The sequence below is a fragment of the Oryza brachyantha genome, chromosome 5, assembly GCF_000231095.2.
Source record: "Oryza brachyantha chromosome 5, ObraRS2, whole genome shotgun sequence".
Lineage (NCBI taxonomy): Eukaryota > Viridiplantae > Streptophyta > Magnoliopsida > Poales > Poaceae > Oryza > Oryza brachyantha.
This window is the reverse complement of record NC_023167.2, coordinates 12,611,652-12,636,646: the sequence shown is the minus strand read 5'-3', so window position 1 is coordinate 12,636,646 and position 24,995 is coordinate 12,611,652. Positions and strand designations below refer to the sequence as shown.

General features: G+C 39.5%; 1 protein-coding gene across 1 annotated transcript; it reads left to right on the top strand.

The window, feature by feature from the left end:
- Positions 1-374: 374 nt before the first annotated feature.
- Positions 375-24,910, top strand: LOC102711981 (pyruvate, phosphate dikinase 1, chloroplastic). The gene is made up of 21 exons (XM_040524508.1): positions 375-461; positions 572-821; positions 15,572-15,628; positions 15,734-15,967; positions 16,106-16,243; positions 18,338-18,500; positions 18,629-18,864; positions 18,971-19,099; positions 19,376-19,555; positions 20,153-20,290; positions 20,557-20,721; positions 20,861-21,022; positions 21,197-21,286; positions 21,455-21,593; positions 22,632-22,809; positions 22,951-23,080; positions 23,414-23,542; positions 23,739-23,876; positions 24,025-24,102; positions 24,415-24,506; positions 24,603-24,910. Exons 2-21 carry the CDS (start codon positions 606-608, stop codon positions 24,643-24,645), a joined length of 2,835 nt encoding a protein of 944 aa, XP_040380442.1. The 5' UTR covers positions 375-461; positions 572-605; the 3' UTR covers positions 24,646-24,910.
- The last annotated feature ends 85 nt before the right edge of the window (positions 24,911-24,995 follow it).

Here is a 24,995-nt window from a genome sequence, read left to right as displayed (position 1 = left end):
CGCGCGGTTTGCGTGAGGCCGCCGCGAGCCCGCGGTGCGCGCGGGCCGCGGGCAGATCAGATCACACAGCCCACGTCTCGTCGCGAGGCCAAGGCCGATCCGCCCGTTCGAGCCGGCCCGTGGTGCGAACTGGGAGCACGCGCGCGCGCGCGTCGTCGTTTTCGCGGTGACCGGTGGTGGGGTGGGTTCGGGGAATCCCCTGGAGCCACACGCAGAGACGCGGGGGCCAGCTAGGATAAGGCGCGCGCGGCCGCGGTGATTGGGGCGCTTGTGAACGCCGTGGCGCCGCGTGGCGGCGACGGGACACTCCAGCCGCCAAATTTTGCGCGCCTAGTGGCCTCGCCTCGTCTCCCTTTGCTTCTCCCCCTTCTTTTCCGCGATCGCGCCTCGCCCACGCGCCCACGCCACACACGACCTCTCCAGCTTCGTTGGAACACCGAAGCGGGCTCCCCCTGCGTCAGGTAAGCAGCAGCCACGACGTTGCTCGGTTGATCTCACGCGGCGACCATGTGGTGATGTGTGCAAGGCGAATGATCAGCGCTGTGCACTTGTGTTTGGCGTGCGTCGGTAGGTGAAGCTAAGCTTGGAGTTGGATCGGGAGCAGGATGCCGTCGGTTTCGAGGGCCGTGTGCGTGCAGAGGGCGAGCGGGAACGGCCGGAGGAGCAGAGATGCGACCGCCGCCGCCGCTGCGGGCCGCCGATCGGTGGCGGCGCAGAGAGCGCGGCACGCCATCCGCTCAGGGCCCGGCCGCTCGGCGCGGGGCGGGCATTGCTCGCCTCTCGGGGCGGTGGCGGCGCCGGTGCCCACCACCACGAAAAAGGTAACCATGCGTTGCACCCCTTGCTCGTGCGCGCGAGCGCGATTGCTTTGTTCCAAGTTGCAAACCGTTGATTCGTTCGTGCGAGGAGCACCGATCAGGCGATTAATGGTTGTAATTAGCGTACGGAGGCGCTCAGAACAAACCATCGTATATACTCCTACAGCTCACTAGGTAGTATGAACGTACCTAGTTCGCCAGCCCAGTGGGCAATAAATGAATAAAGCCCATTAAAACATAGTTGTAGTCACATTTTTCTTCTAAAATATTCGTACCTGTGGTCACATCAATAATAAATTTAGCTAAGATTCAGCTGGCTTTTTATTGATTTTGACATAAAATTTTAGTGGTGCTTCCGTGAAGGTCCTATAGTTTTAACGGGGACAGTAGGGGCTTTAGTCCCGAATGTCGGTATGGTAAATCTGCCCCTAAGCCATATTTATAGTATTAACTTATAACTATATACATTTGCACACAACAGGTAGCCAAGTATCTATGGTGTGTTCTTTCTGTCTGTTTGCTTCATCACTAAACCGAATCAACGTATAGTAACTGGATTTTTATGTGAAACAGCAACTGGAAATAGTGTATATCCTGATATCCGCGCGGAGTTCCGTGATGCATGTTTGATACTCCCCGGTCTCAAAATGAATGGACTTTAAACAGAATTGATTTCCTTTGGAATGGAGGGAGTATGCCGTATTACCACGGTTGGAAAGATATTTGGACCAGACTAGATTGACGTCCTAACATAGTCGATTTGTTTCAGGTAGTATTGTGCAACTTTTTGTTTTTGTCATTATGGCTCACCTATTGTAGGACTGTGCTTCTCTACAAAATGTGCTCAACGTGGTAGACAGCTACTCCCTTAGTCGTAAAATGAAATTAATTTTGGATCTTCACACAGTCTTTGATAGGGTACTTAATCAATAATATTTAAAAAATAAGTTATTTTAAATAAAAAAGTTACCTATTATCATAGCTTATTTAGTGATAAATCTAGTAACATCATTTTACGTGATTGATCTTTTAGATTTTTATCTATTATTAATAATCAAAATTTAAAATGTTTGACCTGATACTATTTTTAAATAGTTATATTTTGAGACGGACGAAGTATTTTTCTGGGGCCTGTGGCACATTTTAGCCACCTTGAACAGTACAAATTTATAAATGTACCACCCTAATATGTGACAGTTAACAATTGGTTGGAGCCACCAAATGATATATATACTCGTTCCGGCCTCAAAATATATATATATATATATATATATATATATATATATATATATATATATATATATTCGTTCCATCCTAAAACGTAAACATTTCATGTATTAAAAATGACTGAACAAAGATTATAATCGGTTGAGAAGAAAATATAGATAAAAAATAAATAAATAATGATTGTGATTGGTTGGAATGAAAAGATAGGTAGATAAATAGCTATATTTAAAGGTGTGTTCTTTAGGGCAGATTTTTCTCGGCTTTTGCGTACATGCTTCCCAAACTGTTAAACGATATTTTTTTTTACAAAAAGTTTATATAGCGAAGTTCATCGTCTCATATTTTTAAAGTGGATTTTTAACTTTGTAATAATTAATTATATCATTTATATCAATAAATAGTTATCACAAAATCAAATAATCTTTTATGTTTTATCGATAATCTTCGAAATAATGCACATGATGGGTGGAAGTACTTTTCGCGATAATAGCGCCTAATAGTATCAGAAATCGAATGGCACAAAGAAAGACAGCAAATGACCGGGGAAAACAACAGCCGTAAAATTTCCATTGACATGCCTTAATTTATAGCTTATAGATCGCAAACAAATTGGAATTTTAGAACTAAATTAGAGGGGATCCTTTTGTTTCCTTCCACTTTGTAACCTTAATTTTTGAGTCGGAAAGAGTAAGAGCATAGAGTTCTTACCTGAATTTCTCTCTCATTAATTCTTGTTTTCTCGGCTTACAAATTATAGCTCAACGGACATTAAGGGGCTGTTTGGTATGGCTTCGGGTTCTTAGCTTCGTTTATTCTGAAGCTAACCCAACCAAATAATTTAGTGAGAAAAAAAACCAAACAATTGAGCTTAAAAAAACTAGAATAAGGTGGAGTTATAAAAAAATAGAGAAGTGAAGTGGGACTTGGGCAGCTCGACAAATCCACTTCACACTTAGAACATATTTCCTCCGTTTCATATTTATACTCTTGGCTAGATTTATTTATGTGCCAATGAATCTAGATGTATATTTAAAATATATATATTGATACATGAATGAATTTTGTAATATGGAACGAAATGAGTAAAAGTTAGAGCACTACTAAATATGCCACATGGTGCATTTTACTATATGCTTCCCAATCTCTTAAAATTAAAATTTCTCTGTTTCGTGTGTGTCTCTCTCTATATAAATATAATATTAAGTTTCTCGTCAAATCTTTCTAAATTTAGATTTTTATTTGATAGTACTCTTTCTATTCTAAAATAATTTTATCTTTCTAGTTTGAAATCGGACTAAAAAGATAAAATTATTTTAGATAAATGAAGCAAGTTAATTAAGTTGTTTATGCCCTTAAATAGTTATCATAAAAATCAAATAACCCTTCTATCTCAACCATCTTGAACACTAATAAGTGACATTTGCACGATTGGATTAACGAATCCTTCGTTCCAAATACCGAACTCCTTTTAGTGACCGCTTTGTCCGAGTGAAAATCAACGTATGATCCAGCCAGCGGGAATGAGAAGTATATATTTAGCTCCCCCATGATGTGATGGTAGTTCACATATAGTAGCTCACTGTGGAAATTAGTTAGCATATATACAAATGTCTATCGACGACCTATGTCTAAATATTATTATTACCAACTGGAAAAGGAAATAAAAATATGCAACTTAATGACAGTCTTATAATGCTCTGATTGAATAGGCTGATAGGTGCAAACAGCTGAAAGCTTAATCATTCCACCATTTGGAATCTTCGGGGGTAAGACAAACTGCAGTGACACTTTATCTATGTAGAGCTGCGTTCGGGCGAGAAAAAAGTGGTATTAGTTATCTGACGTAGAAAACGTAGCAATAGATTAGTATATAATTAATTAATTATTAATTATAAAAAAATAAGATAGATTAATATGATTTTAAAAACAAATTTACTCTAAAAAGTTTTAAAAAAATACATTACTTAGCAGTTCGTGAAGGATGCCTGTGAAACATAAGGAAACCTGGGATTAGAAAGGAGGAGCCCAACGTGGCCCTAGTGACTCCCAATCAATTTGGTAGACTTTCTAGTTACCTTATATATTTTTTAATTTCATGCACTGCTCATAGGCATCTTTTAGATTCTGGATTGCCAAGCCCATGGTTTTACCAAAACCAGAAAAACAGATACAGTTTACACGCAGATATTTTTTTTCATCCGTCCCAGTACACCAAGAATGTGAACGGAATCGAGCCTGGAATCCATGGTGAGACACTACTGGGACAGGGACCAAATGCATCTTGGCAATCTAGCAACTTAATTAAGCATTTAAGCTGGTAGGCTCGACCATTAGGCAAGTGGCGGCCAAAGTTGTGATCACGCAAGTAGAAAACTAGGATTTTTAAGTACTTTTCGCCGCGGCTAAATCCAAGCTATCACGGGAAACTTTAACAGCAATCTAGCCAATTAGCACGGAGGTGTATCGGCACATGCATGAATGGAATATATATACTATCTCCGTCCGGAAATAAAGTCATTTCTTAGGTTTGAGATACAATATTTTGACTCTTCGTCTTATTTGAAAAAATTTTTATCAATATTTTTATTGTTACTAGATAATAAAAATGAATAGTAGATCTTTTAAATTTTTTATAAATTTTCAAATAAAACGAATGATCAAAGTATTGGACACAGAAATCGAAAAATAACGTTATTATGGACGGACGTAGTATCTGATATCTGAGGGGTTGCAGAGATGTTCATTTCACTTGACATCATCACGGACCTAAGCAAACATTAGGGCCGTGTGCTGCTAATTTCTTATCTGTCCATCAGATGTTCGGTTGCAATAATGTTCTCAATGGTCATTCGTGCATGCTGCAAATTTTCTTATCTTGTGACGTCTAACTCAAATCATGTCTTCTGTAAGTTAAATCATGGTTTTTGAGGACTAATTCATATGATGGTGAATCATATATGGTTGAACCAAATGCCGTGCGATTGCTTGAATTGGCCGACAGCGGAGTAATATATTTTCCGTACTAGGTGGTTATCGTTTGGTTTTTTTTTAAAAAAAAACAGAACTATATATTTGCAAATAAAAAATAATTTATAAATAAAACTTTTATATACGTGTTTTCATGATTTAAAGCCAAGGTTGAAAAATAAACTATGAAAACCCCCTAAATCAATTCTAAATTTAAGATTAAAAATTAAAATATTGATTTATAAGTATAAGCAGAAGCAAACATATTAGGATACTAGCACAGCTAATTAAGGCTTATTGTATTTTGGTTTATTGCCTAAACCAATTGCGAATAAAACTGGTAATAACAAAGCATTTATAGACTTACTTGTTTTGCTGTAAACAATTTGACAATAGGAATATTTTAGTAAGACTAAATAAAATCTTAAGGGACTAAGTAACACAAAAAAATGTTTGATAGGACATTTTTTTATGGAGTTCTGTGTGTTAGATTTGTTGCTAAAATTGAATCTACTGTTACGAAAATTTCCGATCGGTTTCCGATTCTACCAAACAGATGATTTAAGACAAAAATTGCTACAGTCCATTGAAAAAACACGTAATTAGCCGGTGGACACCGTAAGATCACAAATTTGCTACAGGACACCACAAAAATATGGTAATTAGCTACCGGGCACTCCGGCCAATTTTTTAATATTTTCGGAGTTAAAAATTTTAAAAATGATGAAATTTCCCTCGGTGGCCAACCCATTATGCGTCCTCGTCGCCGCTGGGTCGTCGCCCTACTCGCCCTGTAGGCTAGGGTTCGGGTGTGGTGCGGCGCCGAGACCAACTAGGTCTGGTTTGAATGGACCCAATCGACATAACGGTTGGTCACTAAGGGCAATCTTGTTATTTTTAGAATTTTTGACTCTAAAAATAATAAAAAAAATGGCTGGAGCTAATTACCACATTTTTTGGTGCTTTGCAGTAAATTCGTGATCTTACGGTGTCCACCAGCTAATTACGCGTTTTTTATGCGTTGTAGCAAATTTTGCCATGATTTAAAGGTTACTTACAAAAGTTGAAAATTGAAATGGTAAAGAATATAAAAATGAAAATAGAAACTGTTTTGTTGTTTTACCAACTGTCTACATATTCTGAAAAAAAATACCATTTTTATAATGATATATAGGAGTATTTCTGAATACTCCAATATATAGGATGGTGCATGTTTTTATTTGGCACATAGTTTAGAGCATCAACTTCTCAATCAAATCCCGATTTTAAGTATGAGGCTAAAGGGGAGATGGTTCATAGTTTGTCGATGGAGCATTTTGGTACGACACATTTACTAGGATAGCAAACCGAACTAGCTAGCTCTAAATTAACATTGCCAAGATTTTAACATCAGAGTAAACAATTTCTTTCATCAAAATGTTAGCTTGCCAATATTTTAGTAAGTTTAACATGGGGGCAATTGCTCTGTTGACCATATTTCCATGCCTAACGACCAATTTGATATTGCTTTGTGAAGTTTGTTCATTTGATCTTTTTTTCAAAAACGAAAATAGGAGCCGTATTCTGTGAAGGCACAGTAAGAGCATCTTCAAGATAATACTAATATTTCACTATCCAAAAACTTGTATTGGGTTTATCTAAAAAAACATTGGGCATAAAAATTACACGCTCCTCCAACAAAAATCTAAAAATGAATAACTTCTGTTAGGATACAATTGAGGTAATTTTAGACATGAGTAAATATTACGAATGTATTTGGTAGAGCAATTTTACAGTCCTGAGTAGGTATTGGTACCTCTGTTAACTTCTCAAAGACCGTAAAATTACTCTATTTGGTAACCTATTGGAGATATATTTTCTAGTCCGATTTATAAAATTTGGTTTTAGAGATTAATTCTAGACATCTCTTTGAGATGCTCTGACCTGGTTAACTCAAGGATAAAATACAGTTTATGCCCATGCTCATTTCACCCTACTTTCCCATTGGATTATGCTTATTTGACCCAATTTTGTACCGATAATGCATTTGACTGATTTGACAATGCAATGAAAATTTTGACTCAAGTTTGACGAATTTTAGTATGGCTTAAGCAATTCGGGTAAGGTTTGGTATGGTGCAGCCTGCGTCGCCCGCTGGGCGCGTCCTATGCCGCTATACGCCCATGCAGCGCGCCTTGGAGGTCACCGCCGGCCACCACACGCCTCCGCCGCTACTATGCAAACCCTAGGTACAACCACACAGGCACATCTGGTGGCTCCTGTCCTTTCTGCTTCTTCTGTGCTGGGAGCATCTAATCCAGCCATAAGGGCATTTTGGTTTTCTACCATCTCTAAATTTATTTTCCATAATGTTATTATAACTGAGACATTAAAACAAGACGAAACGTCACCTATATTTTTAAATAAGAGGGTCAAACGAGCAAACTTTTTAAGATGGAAATCAAATTGATAGTTAGACCAAAAATAGATTCAACAGATCAATTACCCCGTATAACATTGACTGCAAGCCAAACAATACCATAATGTATTTTTCATGTGGTAGGATAGTTGTTGTAGAAATGAACGTTTCTATACAAACCAAGACACTGTAAACATAAGTATATATAATGTGGTTACGTTCATACAACATAAAATATATTGTCGTTCGTGCTCAGATGGTTCTGTTCAAAATATGCTGGAATTTGTCAGTTTCATGCCCTTCATATTAGACTTAGAACCACGAGATGTTTTTTATAAGGACAATAACAGAATTATATACTGTATTTTATTATACATTCCAGTTCTGGCCTCTGGGGCATCATGCGTCTGGCCTCTGGGGCATCATGCGTCTTTGTTTGCTGCAAAAACCGCCACCTTCCGTAGGAAACCAGAGTTTCTACTCCCCACAGATTCAACCGAGTGTACTTAATTAGTGATAAATTAATTATAACTAGGAGAGAGGACATACCATCAACGTTACCGACAGGAAGACATTCGTCACAAAGGCTATAAATTGTGACTGCAAGGACATCGTGAGATGATCTACTTGGCAAATATTATGAGACCCATAAAACCATTTCTATTGGAAAGTTTTATTTTTATGTTTCTAATAATGCCATATAAACCACAAATATTTAATTGATAATCGAAATAGACTATAGTAATTATACTTGTTTTACTTCGTAGTTTCATAGGTAATGCATGCAGTAGATAAACTATACTAGAAACCATGTAAACATGTTTCCATTTGGATAAAATCCAGTCTCTCTTTCTTTATTAATTATTTGTCACAATATAAAAAAATACTCACATATCACTTATTTAATAAAAATCAAGCCCCTATTGAGAATATCCTAATGAAAGTTTGTGTGCGATGAATTTCCTATAAGACTAGGCATTTATATTTGAGGCCAGAGAGTACTATTGAACATTTAAGTTTCTTACTTTTATATTGCTTAATGGTTCTTTCTCTAGTTCGATAATTCTTACCGTTTTAGACAATGACTGTTAAAGTTTGGTACTGTTGGTCAAGTTGACAATTGACCAGTATTAGAGCAACTTTTTATAGAGTTGAATGCTACATCTAATTTTATTTATGAAAATAACTCATTAGTTAAGAGATGGGTACATATAGTACACCGCATTTACACTACCTCTAATAAGAGGTAATATATATAACACACTGCCTCTGCATTAGCTATAATACACTAATTTGAGCTATTACATAGATCATGCAAAGATTACCTCTACACGAGAGGTGGCTTATTCCCTTTCGTATTCACCTTACTATTTAATCTTAGGAGGTATTCTAGAGCTTACGTTAAGAGACACATAGAATTTGCTCTTAGCGAACTATATGAGTGTTACATAAAGCTAGGCAATATGCATGGTTTTCTTTTTAAGTAGTCTAGTCTGATTTTGCTTTAGTTAAACTTGTAAATTACAAAATTTGGGGAAAAGAAGTGATTCAAACGTGGCACTGCAAACTGATTCTGGCTGAGGAAATGGATAATCCTATCCCTTGCCATCTTCTAACCTAGAAGTCCATTTGGAGTTGCCAGGTAGTGAAAACATGCAACACGTTTTTTTAGAGAATTTCCGCGTTGGCAAAATTTTGACATGATCCGGTAGCTTATTTTTCAACAGATATACGTCATTTTCCTTGCTTCTATATGCAAGAAAGATTATTTTGTTGACATATCTTCGACCTATTATACTACTCACTCATCCAAAAAACTTTATTTTTAATCTACTTTACACGTACTACTACAAAATCACAAGGATTAAAATGTTTTTCATATTTTCAAAATTGTTCACTATTTTTTTATATCACTCACATGTCTTTTATTTTAGCAAAATTCAATACAGTAATTACTTTAAAAATAAAGTTTTTATAGAATAAACAAGATAAAACAAAATAAAATCTTTTTAAAAACGGAGAGAGTACCTGTACGTCTCGTGCTTATTTTTCACTCTCTCAGCCCCGGTTTGTCTTTTTATTTTAAAATAATCAGAGCCGCACATGTTGCGCCACATGGGGGTTTAGATAGCGTGCGCTCGTGCGGCTGCACGTGCCGCGCCGCTCGGGTGCCTGTCGCGACAAACGCCGTGGAGCGGAAGCGGAATACCGGCCGGGCACCGCCCGCGGGTTTCCCTTCCGCGCGCGCTGCTGCCGCGTCCGTCCAAAGTAGTCCAAACGCGACGCGAATACGTGATGCGTACAATGGCGTTGCGCGCAGCCTCGCTCGCTGCGGTGATGCATGCCGTCGCAGCGTGGGCGCACGGAACCCAACCCCGCCCCGCCCCGCCCCGGCGGCCACGCGTCGAGGCAACCCGACCGCGCGGCAGAGCAGGAGCAACGTCCAAAATCCCCCCACCAGATGAGCGAGAGTGTTTGCATGCGCCGTTTCGACGACCTCATCTAACCTCTGTTGTTAGCTCCGTTTGACCAGCAAAGCCACCTACCTAATACTTGACGACGTGGCATCATCAAAGATTTCAAGACGCTTTCGGAGAAGCACGCTTGGTTGGTCGCCACCGGCGACGGATGTAGCAGACGATGCTGCAGGGGTCTCAACAAACTGTAAAAAGTTTTAACATCTTTTCTGTTCATCCTTCGCATAAAATTATAAGAAGGTTTATCTGAGAACTCCATAGACTTAACGAAAATTGTAAGAGGGTTTATATGAGAGCTCCCATAGACCTAACGGTTAGGGATGACAATTTTACCCATGGGTATGGGTACCCGTGGGCACCCAACCCGACGGGTATGGGTGTGGGTGTAATTTTTTGCTCGTGGGCGTAGCCGTCCGCGACCGGACTACCTAATGGGTAGCGGCAGGGTTTTAATTTTTACCCATGGGTAACCCATGCCCAACATGAATATAATTTTCCCCCAATTTATCTATATAAATAACCATATATATTTTATTATGATCCTATGGTTTGGTTGGTAGTTCACTATTTTTTTAAGTGTGATACTATGTTTTTGATATCATTGTTCTTTTTATTTGAAATTTTAAGTTCATTGTTTCTTTTACTATTTTTTTATGTATATTGGATAAGGAATTAAGGATATGTTTATTTGAAAATACCCACCAGGTACCCAAGCGCCCGCTGGGTATGGGTATGGATATAATATTTTGCCCCCTAAGCAATTCATGTACGGATCGGGTATTCATGGGCGGGTATCGGGTCAGGCATGTTCCTGCTCCGCCCGTACCCAACCCGATCCATTGTCATCCCTACTAACGGTGTAGTGTGGGCTTGAGCCCACACCGTCCTCACGTTGGATCCGTTGTTGGACGACACTATGTACATACACGAGTGTTTAGATCTTTGGCACTTAAAATCACGGGCAACCAGTGGCGAATCTTTTGCAAACAAAACGAGATATTTGCAAATGAAAATAATTTATAAATAAAACTTTTATATATATATATATTCTTAACAATTCAAAAGCTAAAAATGAAAAATAAACGAACATCCTCAAAGTCAACTCTAATTTAAAATAAAAAATTCAAATCTAACTTACAAATATAAGCATAAACGAAAAGGTGAGTATGTATAGCATGAGCACGGTAGGCACCCGAGCTCCACCGCCCCGTTAAAACCATGAGAGCCTCTACTAAGATATTCATAAAATTTATGTTAACAAACAAACAAAAAAAGCTTATAGCATCATTGGTTAGATAGACCACTACGCACAACCCATACATAAAACTGGTGAGAAAATAGTAAATTACCATATGATTAATTGATTCTAGCTATAAACAAATATGAAATGGTATAATATTTTAAATCAACTCTACTGTAGAAAACATCACCGATTAGCCGTTTAAAAAATGTACCCGTGACAAACGAAGGAATGTTAATCGGGAAGAAATGGTAAATAAAGCGTGGCGAACAAATTTTATCCATTGTCCTTCGTTCTTTTCTTTATAGACGTGACACGGCCTTTGTTTGCTGCGCATACCTGCTCTCTCTCTCTCCCTCTCTCTCTAAAAATCAAAGCCACTTGCAGCAGAGCAAATTGCCAACGTCGTTTTTCCACGATCGAATGTGGTGTCACAATCACGAAACGATCGCTCACTGTCGCGATAAAGGAGCATCATATCCTCGCGGCGATCGACCAGAGAGGGACGGACGTGTAGCCGATGTCGAGCTGCCAAAGGGTTTTGATTGTTTGGGTTTTTAGGAAAAAAAATCAACCAACATATTTATAAGCGAAAAATAATTTATAAATAAAACATATATATATATTATTCATAGCAATTTAAAAACCAATGAAAAAATAAACGTTATGAATAATAATTAAAATCAACTCTAAATTTAAGGATCAAAAATTCAAATTTTAGCATATAAGCATAGGAGGCTATTATAGTATGGTCTCCTGTATTAAAACAGGATAATTCCAACAAAATATCAAACATCGTATCTCATCGATATTAGATATGATACTACACCGACACTAGCTGATACCAGAGTAATAGCTAGTGCTTGATTAGTACCAATTTATACTAGGAGGTATTAGTTGATACCCTGTCGGTAATGATTGATATAAGATGGCTACTCCATACTTGAGAAACCCTCGCTCTAGCCGTTATCGTATTTGAGCATTGACTTTATCTTGTTTTCACTACCAACTATTGGTACGGACCAATAACTAATAAGGGCATTTCAACCCATAACACTAGATGTAGTTTCCATAAACTCCGAATCATCAAGAAACTAGTACTATACACTACTCTTCCAATGCAAACACTATTATTCTATACTTTAATTTAATGCTACTTATCTCACATGATATCTTGAATGTTGTGTAGAAACCATGTCTAATGCAAGACATGGTTTCATTCTCTTTCCTCATTTATTCACTTATCACATCATCTTTCATACTAGATGATAACTTATTTAATGTTATGGACATCATCCTAGTTATTGGGTTTGGAATGCCCTAAGTATCAGGTTTCATATAGTTGCATATGTGATAAATATAAAATATGTATGTATGGCAAGGATCAGTTTGACGTATTTACATGTATTAGACCATTTGATGGGTTATGTTTAACAACGCAAGTAAACAATATCAAGTGCTATAAGTGGCCTTCGGAGTTAAAGCAAATCACTTCATGTAGGTCATGAGATTATAGAAGAAAGAATCATGTTAATTATTTGAGAATAATGAGAGAATTATAGAAAGAGAGAATCATGTTAATTATTTGAATAGAAAGATAGAATCTTGTTAATTCGTTGAAGCAAAACACAAGCTGCTTAATATGGCACATCGATGAAAATAAAAGTAAATAGAGGTACCTTACCGAGAATAAAAATACGATTTTACCGTATAACATTTCTAATAAATATAACTAGAAATTCTAAAAAGATGCTATTGAAAATCCATCCCTGCAATGCACACACAACGGCACAAGCAAGCGACGAGACGGGGCACCGGCGCGCGGGCGGAGCCCATCCTGCCACGCCGGACGTGGCTATCCGTTGCACGCGTGTCGGGCGTGGCCGTGCGTGTGCACGCCTCGGGCTCTTCTTATCTCCAAGGTGACCCGAAATGTCCGCTTGCTTGGAGAATTTTGCGTGTTCACACCGTCAGCTGGTACCCATCAGCAAATAATTTCTTTTGTTAGCTTAATCAAACCGGAAAATTTGCAGTGTTGCCCCCATTTGATCCATCTTTAACTTTGTGCTGATTAGCAAATGGTAATAAGGTCAAGTTCGTTTTATGAAAAATTATCCGACACAGAAAACATAATAATAAATAAGTACATGGTTAATTAATTATTAGTTGTAAAAATAAAAATAAATTAATACGATATTTTAAAACAACTTTTATATAGAAATTTTTTTAGAAAATATACTATTTAGGTAGTTCAGAAAATATACGTGCGAAAAACGAGAAAATATGAGTGAGCAAGAGGGACAACCGAATACGAAGAGCTAAAATAGGTTAGGAGTGTTTTGGGGGGGGGGGGGGGGGGAGTCATGGTCATCCTAATGCAAGCAAGCAAGCAAGGCTATATATGGCCTGTGCTTTTCGCTTTAACTCGTCCTTTAATTTCCCTCCTATAGTCTCATGAAAGTTCATGGCGCCAAACAACTGAACTAGTGGCAAATGATGGGATGATATGCATGTACAGCTACTTTTATTTGGGCTGGACGTGTTGGTTCTAAACTGAGCCTGCACCGCTATCAGACAGTGTACATAACGCCATCGATGAGCAAAGGAAACAGAAAGGCTACTGCCCAGCGACATTTTATTTGGTCATTTCTGCTGCAAAGCCCTCTTTGGTTCTTATTGAATGCCAATTTGGCGAAGACCAATTTCTAGATGGTTTCCTTGGTGGTAAAACAACTTGGTATTGCTTAATTCTGTATACTCCGTATTTAGTAGCGAGTCCTTGAGAGCTTAAACTATAGCAGTTTATATTTATAGTAGAAATACGGGTGCGTTTAGAATTTTCCACTATAATGACAAGGGTATTCTAGTAATGCGATAATTTAGCTTCAATCCAATCGTAAAAATTGATCTACAACGATGAAGGACGACGGCACATTCTGTGGCAGCGTGATTCCTCCCATTCTCTTGTCGTTGCTACGTCCCGAGCATCTCCTGTCTACATGGCTAGTAACACAAAAAGGACATTGTTACCAATTTTTTCTCGCACAATAACATAGAAAGAGTAATTTATTTTTTTTAATTTTATACCACAATCTATTTGGGTTGACATAATTTAATAGGCACAGTTCGATAATTTGTACTGATAATATATATTTCAACATAATAATTCTCTTCCTTTTCATTGTATATTTTCTATCTGTATAAATACATATAACAAATTTGATTATGTAGCAGAAGAATACAACAGTCATGAAGTGGTGGCTCACATTGAGCTAAGAGTTCAATCGAGCAATAATGAACAACTTAAAACTTCGTGATTGAATCAGAATGGATACGTTACTGTCTAGTACATGGCCACTGATGTGTGTGTGTTTGCGTTGATAAGTTTGAGCCATAAAGCAGTGGGTTGAAGATGAGCAAACCACACCATCAAACTAATTTTGAGTTCTATGTGGAATATCATGTGTGGTGGTGGTATTCTTGGATGCATTTACTGACATAATTGGTTGGTGACCCAGGTTTTTTTGCGGACAAAAATGTTTGTCAACACCAGTGTTACTATGTGCCGATGTCATATAGTGTTTATAAACGGCGAGCACCAAAAAAAAAAAAAAAAAACACACACACACACAGAGCCGATGAGGCATTGCTCACACAAGCAAAAGAAACTTGTTTGGTGTAAAGATATTTGGCTCTTATCTAGTTTGTTGGAGCACATTACGTTGCATTTTCGACCTATTACAATCCTTACAAAGCATGCATAGTTCATCTGTGTGCTGTGCAACTTTTGGCCGTAACACATTACACTCTGTATGCTCTGCTCAATTTCGTGCACACTCCTAAACACATGCTAATTCCTATCTAGTCATAACGATGGGCTCTACACATATACCCCTGGTTTTGAAGCAGAAAAATCCAATTTAATTCACGCTTAAAACTCACAAAGATCTGCATTTTTTTTTCATTTACCACACGTCTAATTTCTTTTGGGCTCTACACATATTCCCCTGGTTTTGATACATAAGCATCTAAAATTTACTCGCACCGGAAAGCTCACAAAGCCTGCATTTTGTTCACCACACGTATAAATTTCTTGTTCACATATTGTACTTTACATTGCACTATTAGACTTTTTGTACGACTTTACAATTACATTATTAGGTGTTTTTTTAACACAAAAATCCACCTACCAAAGGGCCCTTTTGCCGGGCCGGTCTTTCTTCCCCCGCTTGAGCCACCCGTGGCGATGGCGTCTCCCGGTGGGTCACACCGTCAGACGCGCGCGGGGGTGCTATAAATAGAGGGGCTTGGCCTCTCCGCCATGATCACCACCACTGAGCAAGCTTAGCTCTCTCACCGGCGGCTGCGCTTGCACTGGGCACTGATCGGTGTAGTCCCTCTCTCGCCGGTGCTAATGGCTCCAGCTCAATGTGCGCGTGTGCAGAGGGTGTTCCACTTCGGCAAGGGCAAGAGCGAGGGCAACAAGGCCATGAAGGACCTGGTAATTGGCATGATTGATTAAATTGTTTGTGATGAGTTGAACTGAACTGGGAACATTTGGTTGGTTGAACTGACGCCGGTGATGGTGGTGGTGGTGGTGGTGCAGCTGGGAGGGAAGGGGGCGAACTTGGCGGAGATGGCGAGCATCGGGCTGTCGGTGCCGCCGGGGTTCACGGTGTCGACGGAGGCGTGCCAGCAGTACCAGGCGGCGGGGAAGAAGCTCCCGCCGGGGCTGTGGGAGGAGATCCTCGAGGGGCTCCAGTGGGTGGAGGAGTACATGGCCGCCCGTCTCGGCGACCCCGCCCGCCCGCTCCTCCTCTCCGTCCGCTCCGGCGCCGCCGTGCGTATTACTACTTCACTTACTCTCTCTCTCTCTCTCTCTGCCTCCCCGTCGCCGTCGTCGTCGTCGTCGTCACCGGCGGTGAGGTGATCGGTCGATCGATCTCTGTCGCTCGTTTGCTGATCGTTTTGCGTGCAGGTGTCGATGCCGGGGATGATGGACACGGTGCTGAACCTGGGGCTGAACGACGAGGTGGCGGCCGGGCTGGCGGCCAAGAGCGGCGACCGCTTCGCCTACGACTCCTTCCGCCGTTTCCTCGACATGTTCGGCAACGTGGTACGTTTCACTCCGCTCCACTCCACTCCTCGCCTGGCTGAGTGACTCGGAGCTCAGCTCCCTAGCTCGTCGGAGTTTTTAGCCCGATTTGCTTGCGTGGTGCGTGTGACCGGGTGAGTCACGCTGCCACGGCTGCGTCGATGTGGTGGTACGCGAGTTGGACGGAGTTACGTGCGTTTCGGCAGAAGTCATGCTGCGTCAGCGACGCGACGGTGGTGGTGGTGGTGGCTGGCCGCTGGCCGCAGATGCGCATACTTTTGTGCGCCCCCGGGTGGGCCCCGGTTTTTTCCGGCTCATCCGATGTGGGGGGAATTTGTCCGCACTAGAGTCACTCGCTCCAACTTCCCAAACGCTATTTGTTTTTACAGACCATTTTTGTTCTTTTGCGGTTCTGTTTTTTTTACTAGTACTACTGGTACTAAATTAAGAACATTTGACTTTAAAAAAGTATTTTTCTTTGTTTTATATTATAAGTTATTTTAGGATTATTTTAAGTCAAGCATGTTTTAAAGTTGAATCAATTTTGCACAAAACTAATATAATATTTCAACACAAAAATATACTATAAAAATATTTAATAATGAATTTAGAGAAACTAATTTAGTATTGTAGCTGTTAGTATGTTTTTTATAAGCTTGGTCAAACTTAAACTTAAAAGAAGTTTAACTAGGAAAAACCTGAAATGACTTACTCCCTCCAGTTTATTATTTAATATCGTTAACTTATACATCTACATCTGATCATTTGTTGTATTTAACTTTTTGTGTAAATATGAAAAATTATAAGTCATGTTTAAAGAGTTTTTACTAATAAATTAAATCACACCAAAATAATTAATAATTATATAATTTTTTTAATAAGACAAATGGTCAAACCTACACCCAAGAGTCAACGACATCAAATAAAAAAAACTAAAGGTGTATAATATAAAAAAAAGTAACATGGAGAGTACTGTGTCAACAAATACAAATATCATATATGCGAATTTACGTGCTGTCAGTATTCGAGGTCCTGGGAAGAATACAAGAGGTTTTCCTAGGAGACCTGTACGGCACCATTGCCGTATATTGACCACAGTTCTATTGATGGTGACGTGTGACTAGTAGTAGAATTTGACACTCCTTAGCTTGTAGTACATAGCCATGTTTCATTGTTTCGTAATTATACTGTGGCGGTACGGGGTGCAAAAAGATTTATACCTTTTCGGTTTGAAGGTATTTAATATGAATGTTGAAGTAATTGGTGTGTTTTTAGTGATTTTTTAAAAAAATTCGTTGTTCCAAATAGCCTGCTCCAGACCTCCAACATAACTGATGAGTTCTATATTGCGAAAATATCTGTCTTCCTAGAAGTTCCAGCGTTTATTGGACAAGTTGGTTTTGTCCTTCCTAGCAAGCTAGCTAAATATTTCCAGTAATACTATCAACCAAACTATTTTTTTGCCTACATAATAATTGGGTATACCTTCTTTGAATCAAAAGTCAACTTTCATTATCACCTAATACATGGAGTGTAATATTAACTTTTTGGGAAAAAAAACATTCTTTAGTTTTATTCTTCTTTTTAGCAAATGTCATTTTAGTGTTAAAAAAGCAGCAAGTTTTTTCAAGTGAAATCACCGCTCAGGCATTCACCACCGGGCCTGCACGACTTTTGCACGTGCACCACACGGTCACACCGGCCGGCCGGTCACCTTGCACCGTCCCGGTCGGGCGCTGGAGTCCCAAGCGGTTCGAACCCCCGAGAGGAGCCCTGCGCTCGAGCCCCTCCCTCCCTCCACCCTGCCCATCCCAATATCCCATTCCTATCCATGGCTGTACTCATCGCTAGCGACGCCGCGCCTGAGCCCGCCGCCATGGAGGATCCTTGGCCGCGATTCGCCGGAAAGATAGGAGGCTCCGGTAAGATAGCACTATAGCAGGATGGCAGGGTTAGTCGCCTAAGTGTGATGGTTGTTACTTTACTCAAACACAGCGGAAATTTACTTTTGTTCTGCTCAAAAATCGGTTCCAGGTTTTGCGAATGCGTTCTGGTTCTTGAATCCTACAGAGATCGGTGGGTCTTAGGGGAATCTTTTTTTTTTCTATTTTCCAGGTCATGGACATTCCTCATGCACTGTTCGAAGAGAAGCTCGAAGCCATGAAGGCAGCCAAGGGACTGCACAACGACACTGACCTGAGTGCCAGTGACCTCAAAGAACTAGTGGGGCAGTACAAGAATGTCTACGTTGAAGCCAAAGGAGAGCCATTTCCCTCTGGTATGGCCATGAAATTTTCACCCTTTGTGATACCTGAATTCAGTGTCTTGAAACTGAGCCTTTTCTTTTGGCACCAAGATGCTCATGCACTGTGTCTTCTTTCTTTTTCTTTTTTTTGCTTGCCATAGATCCCAAGAAGCAGCTGCAGCTGGCAGTGTTAGCTGTGTTCAACTCATGGGACAGCCCAAGAGCAATCAAGTATAGAAGCATTAACAAGATCACTGGGCTGAAGGGCACTGCTGTAAACGTGCAGAGCATGGTGTTTGGGAACATGGGGAACACCTCCGGCACTGGTGTTCTCTTCACTAGGAACCCAAGCACTGGAGAGAAGAAGCTCTACGGCGAATTCCTTGTGAATGCTCAGGCATGACTCTGATCATGTTGCTCATATTTGCATCTCTGCGGTTTAGCAGCAACAATTCATGTATACCTAAACGATTTCTTATGATGCAATAATGTTTCTTCTGCAGGGTGAGGATGTGGTTGCTGGCATCAGAACTCCTGAGGATCTTGATGCTATGAGGGACCACATGCCGCAGCCTTATGAGGAGCTTGTTGAGAACTGCAAGATTTTGGAGAGTCACTATAAAGAAATGATGGTATGATATTCTAATATATGCTTTATGCATCTATCCCTTAATGGTATTAAGGCATTTCTAGAAGCATAAGTGTTCTACTTACCCTCTGAAAAACTTAAGGAAACATCAAAATGATCGTCTGATCATATACTCAAGCATTGGTGATATCTCCCATAGCTTGCACACAGACATGAGTTATCTTGAACCAATTTTGATCATGCTATTGTTTAAACAACTAGGTAATGTGCATCCACTATATTTTCTGGGAGACTAACTTACTTTTCATGTATAATGCAGGATATTGAATTTACTGTTCAGGAAAATAGGCTTTGGATGCTGCAATGCAGAACAGGAAAGCGTACAGGCAAAGGTGCTGTAAAGATTGCTGTAGACATGGTCAATGAGGGCCTTGTTGAGCGCCGTACAGCACTTAAGATGGTAGAACCAGGTCACCTGGATCAGCTTCTTCATCCTCAGGTATATTATATAACTAAGAGGCTCTAATGGTCTATAAACTCATCCACATGAATAGGCACATACCTTTTCTTGCTACCTGAGTTGTCCCACAATGATCTGTGCTGTTTTAGAACAATTTTGTTGGGTTGTGTATTGATGTCATGGAAGTAAGCACATCGATTGTGTGCTTAGAATAAATCAGTTAATTGTATGCTGGAAGAATCAAAGAATAAATGTGTGTTTCTGATCTATTACTGAAATTTGATATGCATTTCTGCTTTAATTCTGAGCATCAAAACATTTTAGTTTATATATTTCGACAAAATAGGTAGAATGTGTGCTACTTGAACTCTCAGCGTTGTTAATTATTTGAACCGACTTTTAGCAAACAAAACAGATTATCTCATTATGCATTCCGTTGTAAAGTATAACACCATTATCATAACTGATAAATGCCAAACATAACTCACTCAAGTGTTCATGTTGGCAACTGTTATTTAAAACTTTGTTTCCTGCTAGCTCATATACAGATCTTTGACATGTGTACTTAAGTTTCAGTTCACAACTAAATTAATGGTAATTACTGATATGTCTCTTTTAATATGTCATGAAAACCAGTTTGAGAACCCATCAGGGTATAAAGACAAAGTCATTGCCACTGGCTTACCAGCATCACCTGGGGCTGCTGTGGGCCAAATTGTATTCACCGCCGAGGATGCTGAAGCATGGCATGCCCAAGGGAAAGATGCTATTCTGGTACTGCTTAATCACCCTTCACTCTAGGAAAATAAATCTTTTATAATTTTATATGATGTTTAGTTGACTTGTGCTCTGGTGAAAAATGGTTTGTAAATTATCATGGCAACATTTGTTTGTTTCCTTGTTCATATTTGAACAGTAACAGCTGTTTGTAGGAAAAAAGTAGTTTTATCACAGCTTATATGAGCTGCACATGGAAACTCCATACTTCATCACTACATTTGTTGTATCTTGACATTTTCCTGTCCTTTATGAATTTAAAGGTGAGGACAGAGACCAGCCCAGAGGATGTTGGTGGCATGCATGCAGCTGTTGGAATTCTTACAGCAAGAGGTGGTATGACCTCTCACGCCGCTGTTGTAGCGCGGGGATGGGGCAAATGTTGTGTGTCAGGTTGCTCAAGTGTTCGTGTAAATGATGCAGCAAAGGTGATTGGACTAGTTTTCTGCATCACACAAACATTTAAGAATTGTTCTCTTATGTACAAAGAGGCTGTCTTTCCCACATCGAGTTTGTAATTATCAGTTTATACTGCAGTTAGTTACTTAAATTGCTGTCTCTCTGCAGATTGTAGTGATTGAAGACAAGGAGCTTCATGAAGGTGAATGGCTGTCATTGAATGGATCAACTGGTGAAGTGATCCTTGGCAAGCAGCCACTTTGCCCACCAGCCCTTAGTGGTGATTTGGAAACTTTCATGTCCTGGGTGGATGAAGTTAGGAAACTCAAGGTAAAGTTCCTAGAAACAATAGATGCCTGCCATTAGTCGCAAAAGAAGCAAAATACGTTTCAAGTTGAAGTCAGCCTGAAAAAAGTACATTAGTATTATTTTCTCACTAAGGTTACCTAGTCCAGTTGCCAGCTTCAAAAAAAATGCTTATTATGAGTATGTTCCATGTTCTAGGTTATGGCCAACGCTGATACCCCTGAGGATGCATCAACAGCCAGAATGAATGGGGCAGAAGGAATCGGGCTATGCCGGACTGAACACATGGTGTGTATTAACTTTGTTGGTAAATGCTTGGTATTTTTTTCTAGGATGATAGGTGCCTGAACTCTTTTGTAGAGTTCAACATTTAAATGTTAGATTTATGGATGCATCTCTTCTCTTCTAGACAGTGCAGATAGTTTCATGCCCTGTTCTCTTTTTCTGCTTTCATAGTTCTTCGCTTCAGACGAGAGGATTAAGGCTGTCAGGCAGATGATTATGGCTTCAACTATTGAACTAAGGCAAAAAGCACTAGATCGCCTTCTGCCTTATCAGAGGTCTGACTTTGAAGGCATCTTCCGTGCAATGGATGGTAAGTGAAGTTTTTAACTTATTTTTTACATGTGTCTTAACAGATTTGGATGCACTAGTGTTTTACAGAAAAAAAAAGTTGAATACTAAGGAAGAGCTTAGTATCAAAAGTATCAAGAGGCAAATAAACCCTGCCCAGAAAATTTAGAGGGTGATTGTTTAGTTTTTCAGGAAAAAACAAACGGCATATTTACAAACGAAAATAATCTGTGGATAAAACTTTTATATACATATTCTTAGCAACAACTCCAAAATCAACTCCTAATTTAAGGTTAAAAATTCAAATTTTGGCTTATAAGCATAAATAGAAGTGAAAAGATAAGGCTATTAATTTTGGGGCAACATTACAGTACTTTTTACTTGTAGTGGTAGAGTGTAGTATATATTCTTATAAGTATATTAAATATTTTATTCTAAACTTTGGTAAGATATATTTATCAATTTATCTATTTTAAAATGATACATGACACACAATTTTATTGTAGAGTTATATATTTTAGTTTCAATTTTACCCTTATAGAATTTCTACTACACATACTAGCGGTGTAGTATAACAAAATCAGATCTGTTGGATTCAAAGTAACGAACGGCCCACAATCATTTAAGGGTATCTTAAAAAAGTCCTAATTTTGGGAGGTGGTGAGTTACCAACTTACCAGGCATTGAACCGTGGCCAGTGGCTTGCTCCTGGTAGCTATCTACCAGCTGAGCAATGCACTGCTCTCACACTAGTGTTTTACTGAAGGAAACAAAAGCAGGCTTACTTTCTTAGATAAGATAATTCATTTGCTCTAGTGTAGAAGCAAAGTTATAATTTTGAAAACAAAAGATGCAATATACTTTTAGAACATTATCCATAAGACCATAATGTAACATAAGCATCACGCATGTTTATGGGCACAGTTCTGCCACTCCTGACTTTTTATGGAAAGGGGTACATTGACGATGTACACCAACATGAAGTATAATTCATTGCATCTTGCACACTACATATTTGGTCATGCAGGCTGGTTTATAATCAATATTTGTTGCATTCTAGGGCTTCCGGTGACCATTAGACTCTTGGACCCTCCACTTCATGAGTTTCTTCCAGAAGGTCATGTTGAGGATATGGTGCGTGAGCTATGTTCTGAGACTGGAGCAGCTCAGGATGATGTCCTTGCAAGAGTAGAAAAGCTCTCAGAAGTAAATCCAATGCTTGGTTTCCGTGGGTGCAGGTTAGTTTTTGTACTTTGCTATTCAGTGTTGAAATAGGTTTTTCCTTTTTTAGAGCATGTAGTCCTCTTTTGTTTGGGCTTGCAGAAATAATCAATTTGCATTGTTTTATTCTGCTAATGCTGGAAATGATCAATATTCAGGCTCGGTATATCGTACCCTGAACTAACAGAAATGCAAGCCCGTGCCATCTTTGAAGCTGCTATAACCATGACCAACCAGGGTATTAAAGTTTTTCCGGAGATCATGGTTCCCCTTGTTGGTACACCTCAGGTATGATCGCTGCTTTCTTCTTTTCATTCACAGTATCTTTTTGCCGGAATCATTCACAGTATCTGGCTTGTGTAAATGGATGTTTGGCAAGCTGTTGCACTTCAGAACGATAATAACCTTTTCAATAATGACAAAATTGCATAATAATTTCTATTTACATGTATCCCATATCCTGGAACCATGCAAGTATAAATCATATTTATGGAACACTGACTTCAACCAGGATGTGGCCCAATTCATCTACTTAAAAACTAACTGCTTCCATGTTCTGATATATTTGTTTTGTTCCCATCGGTTTCAAACAATTGACATTTGAGTATATTACTGTATCAGGAATTGGGGCATCAAGTGGATGTTATCCGTCAAATTGCTAATAAAGTGTTTGCGGACATGGGAAGAACCATTGGGTACAAAGTTGGAACTATGATTGAAATTCCCCGGGCAGCTCTAGTGGCAGACGAGGTAGGAAACAATTGGTAGCTCCCACCTTTTCTGGAAGTCCTAAGTATGGTTACTGCCATTCAGCATGTACACAGAACTGCACATGCAATAGTTAGTGATAGAACATTCAAAGTTCAAATGATGATTGATTATAAGAATATTCAAAGTTTAAATCTATACACTGACAGTGTTGTGGTGGCTGCATATTTATTGACAGATAGCAGAGCAGGCTGAGTTCTTCTCCTTTGGAACAAACGACCTCACACAGATGACATTTGGTTACAGCAGGGATGATGTGGGAAAGTTCCTTCCCATCTATCTGGCTCAGGGTATCCTCCAGCATGACCCTTTTGAGGTAAATTTGTACAACCAAAATGTCACTCCTTAAAAGTTTAGTAACCACCCATATTTTCCAAAATGGCTCAGGGTATCCTCGCAGCTCGTATTTGCATTTTCTTTTTCCCAAGTATTGTCTCCTGATTGTAATCTGATCAATATATTAGGTGCTTGATCAAAGAGGAGTGGGGGAGCTGGTTAAGGTGGCTACAGAGAGGGGCCGCAAAGCTAGGCCTAACTTGAAGGTCAGTCTTGTAATGGAGGACACTACGGCCCGTTCTTTCTCCCTTCTATCTAACCCAGATTTTCTCGTTTTTTTACACAAATGCTTCCGGAACTATTAAACGATGTATCTTTTACGAAAATTTTCTATAGAAAGTTATTTTAAAATATCATATTAATATATTTTTCAATTTGTTTACAACTAATAATTAATTAATCATATACTAATCTATTACTATGTTTTCCGCGCCGGTTACTGACCTACAACCCAACGCAACCCTACCTTGTATAGAATCCATGGTTTTTTATATTGAATGGTCTTTATTTGCAAACAGGTGGGCATCTGTGGTGAACATGGTGGAGAGCCTTCCTCAGTTGCTTTCTTTGCAAAGGCCGGGCTGGACTATGTTTCTTGTTCTCCTTTCAGGTTAGTGGAGTGATAAACAACATCAAAGAAGTCGACTCTTTAGATTCATGGATCAATCATTAGCCTGTTCTGACATATATATACTCTCTTCGGCAGGGTCCCAATTGCTAGGCTAGCTGCAGCTCAGGTGCTCCTCTGAGGGCAGGGCGCCTCCCTCCTCTTTACCGGCAACCAGATCGCTTGCTGTTGGTGCACCTGGTGAAGAATAATAATACATAGCCATGGAATATTGGAATGTTGGAAACTCTGCTGCCTGACAAAGGCCTTTGTATGTAGTCTGCGTGTGCGCATTTAAGCCTATGTTTGTGGTGGTTTCTGAACTTCGCTCGAACTGCCATGGTAATGTACCAAACAGCGATGACGACGAAGAATCAAAATAAAGGTGGCGATTACCTGTAATCCAAGTCCATGCATGGATCTTCTTCAGATCACTCTTCTCCTTGAGTTGCACGTGAGTCCAAAGGACATCTTAAGCCAAGCTGTTGGAAA

What these genes read in the sequence shown, in the direction of transcription:
- LOC102711981 (XM_040524508.1), top strand. Translation starts at nt 606, where the DNA reads ATGCCGTCGGTTTCGAGGGCCGTGTGCGTGCAGAGGGCGAGCGGGAAC. An exon ending in TGCCCACCACCACGAAAAAG is followed by an intron (nt 822 to 15,571) that starts GTAACCATGCGT and finishes GCGCGTGTGCAG; the next exon opens with AGGGTGTTCCACTTCGGCAA. An exon ending in CCCTTGTTGGTACACCTCAG is followed by an intron (nt 23,081 to 23,413) that starts GTATGATCGCTG and finishes TTACTGTATCAG; the next exon opens with GAATTGGGGCATCAAGTGGA.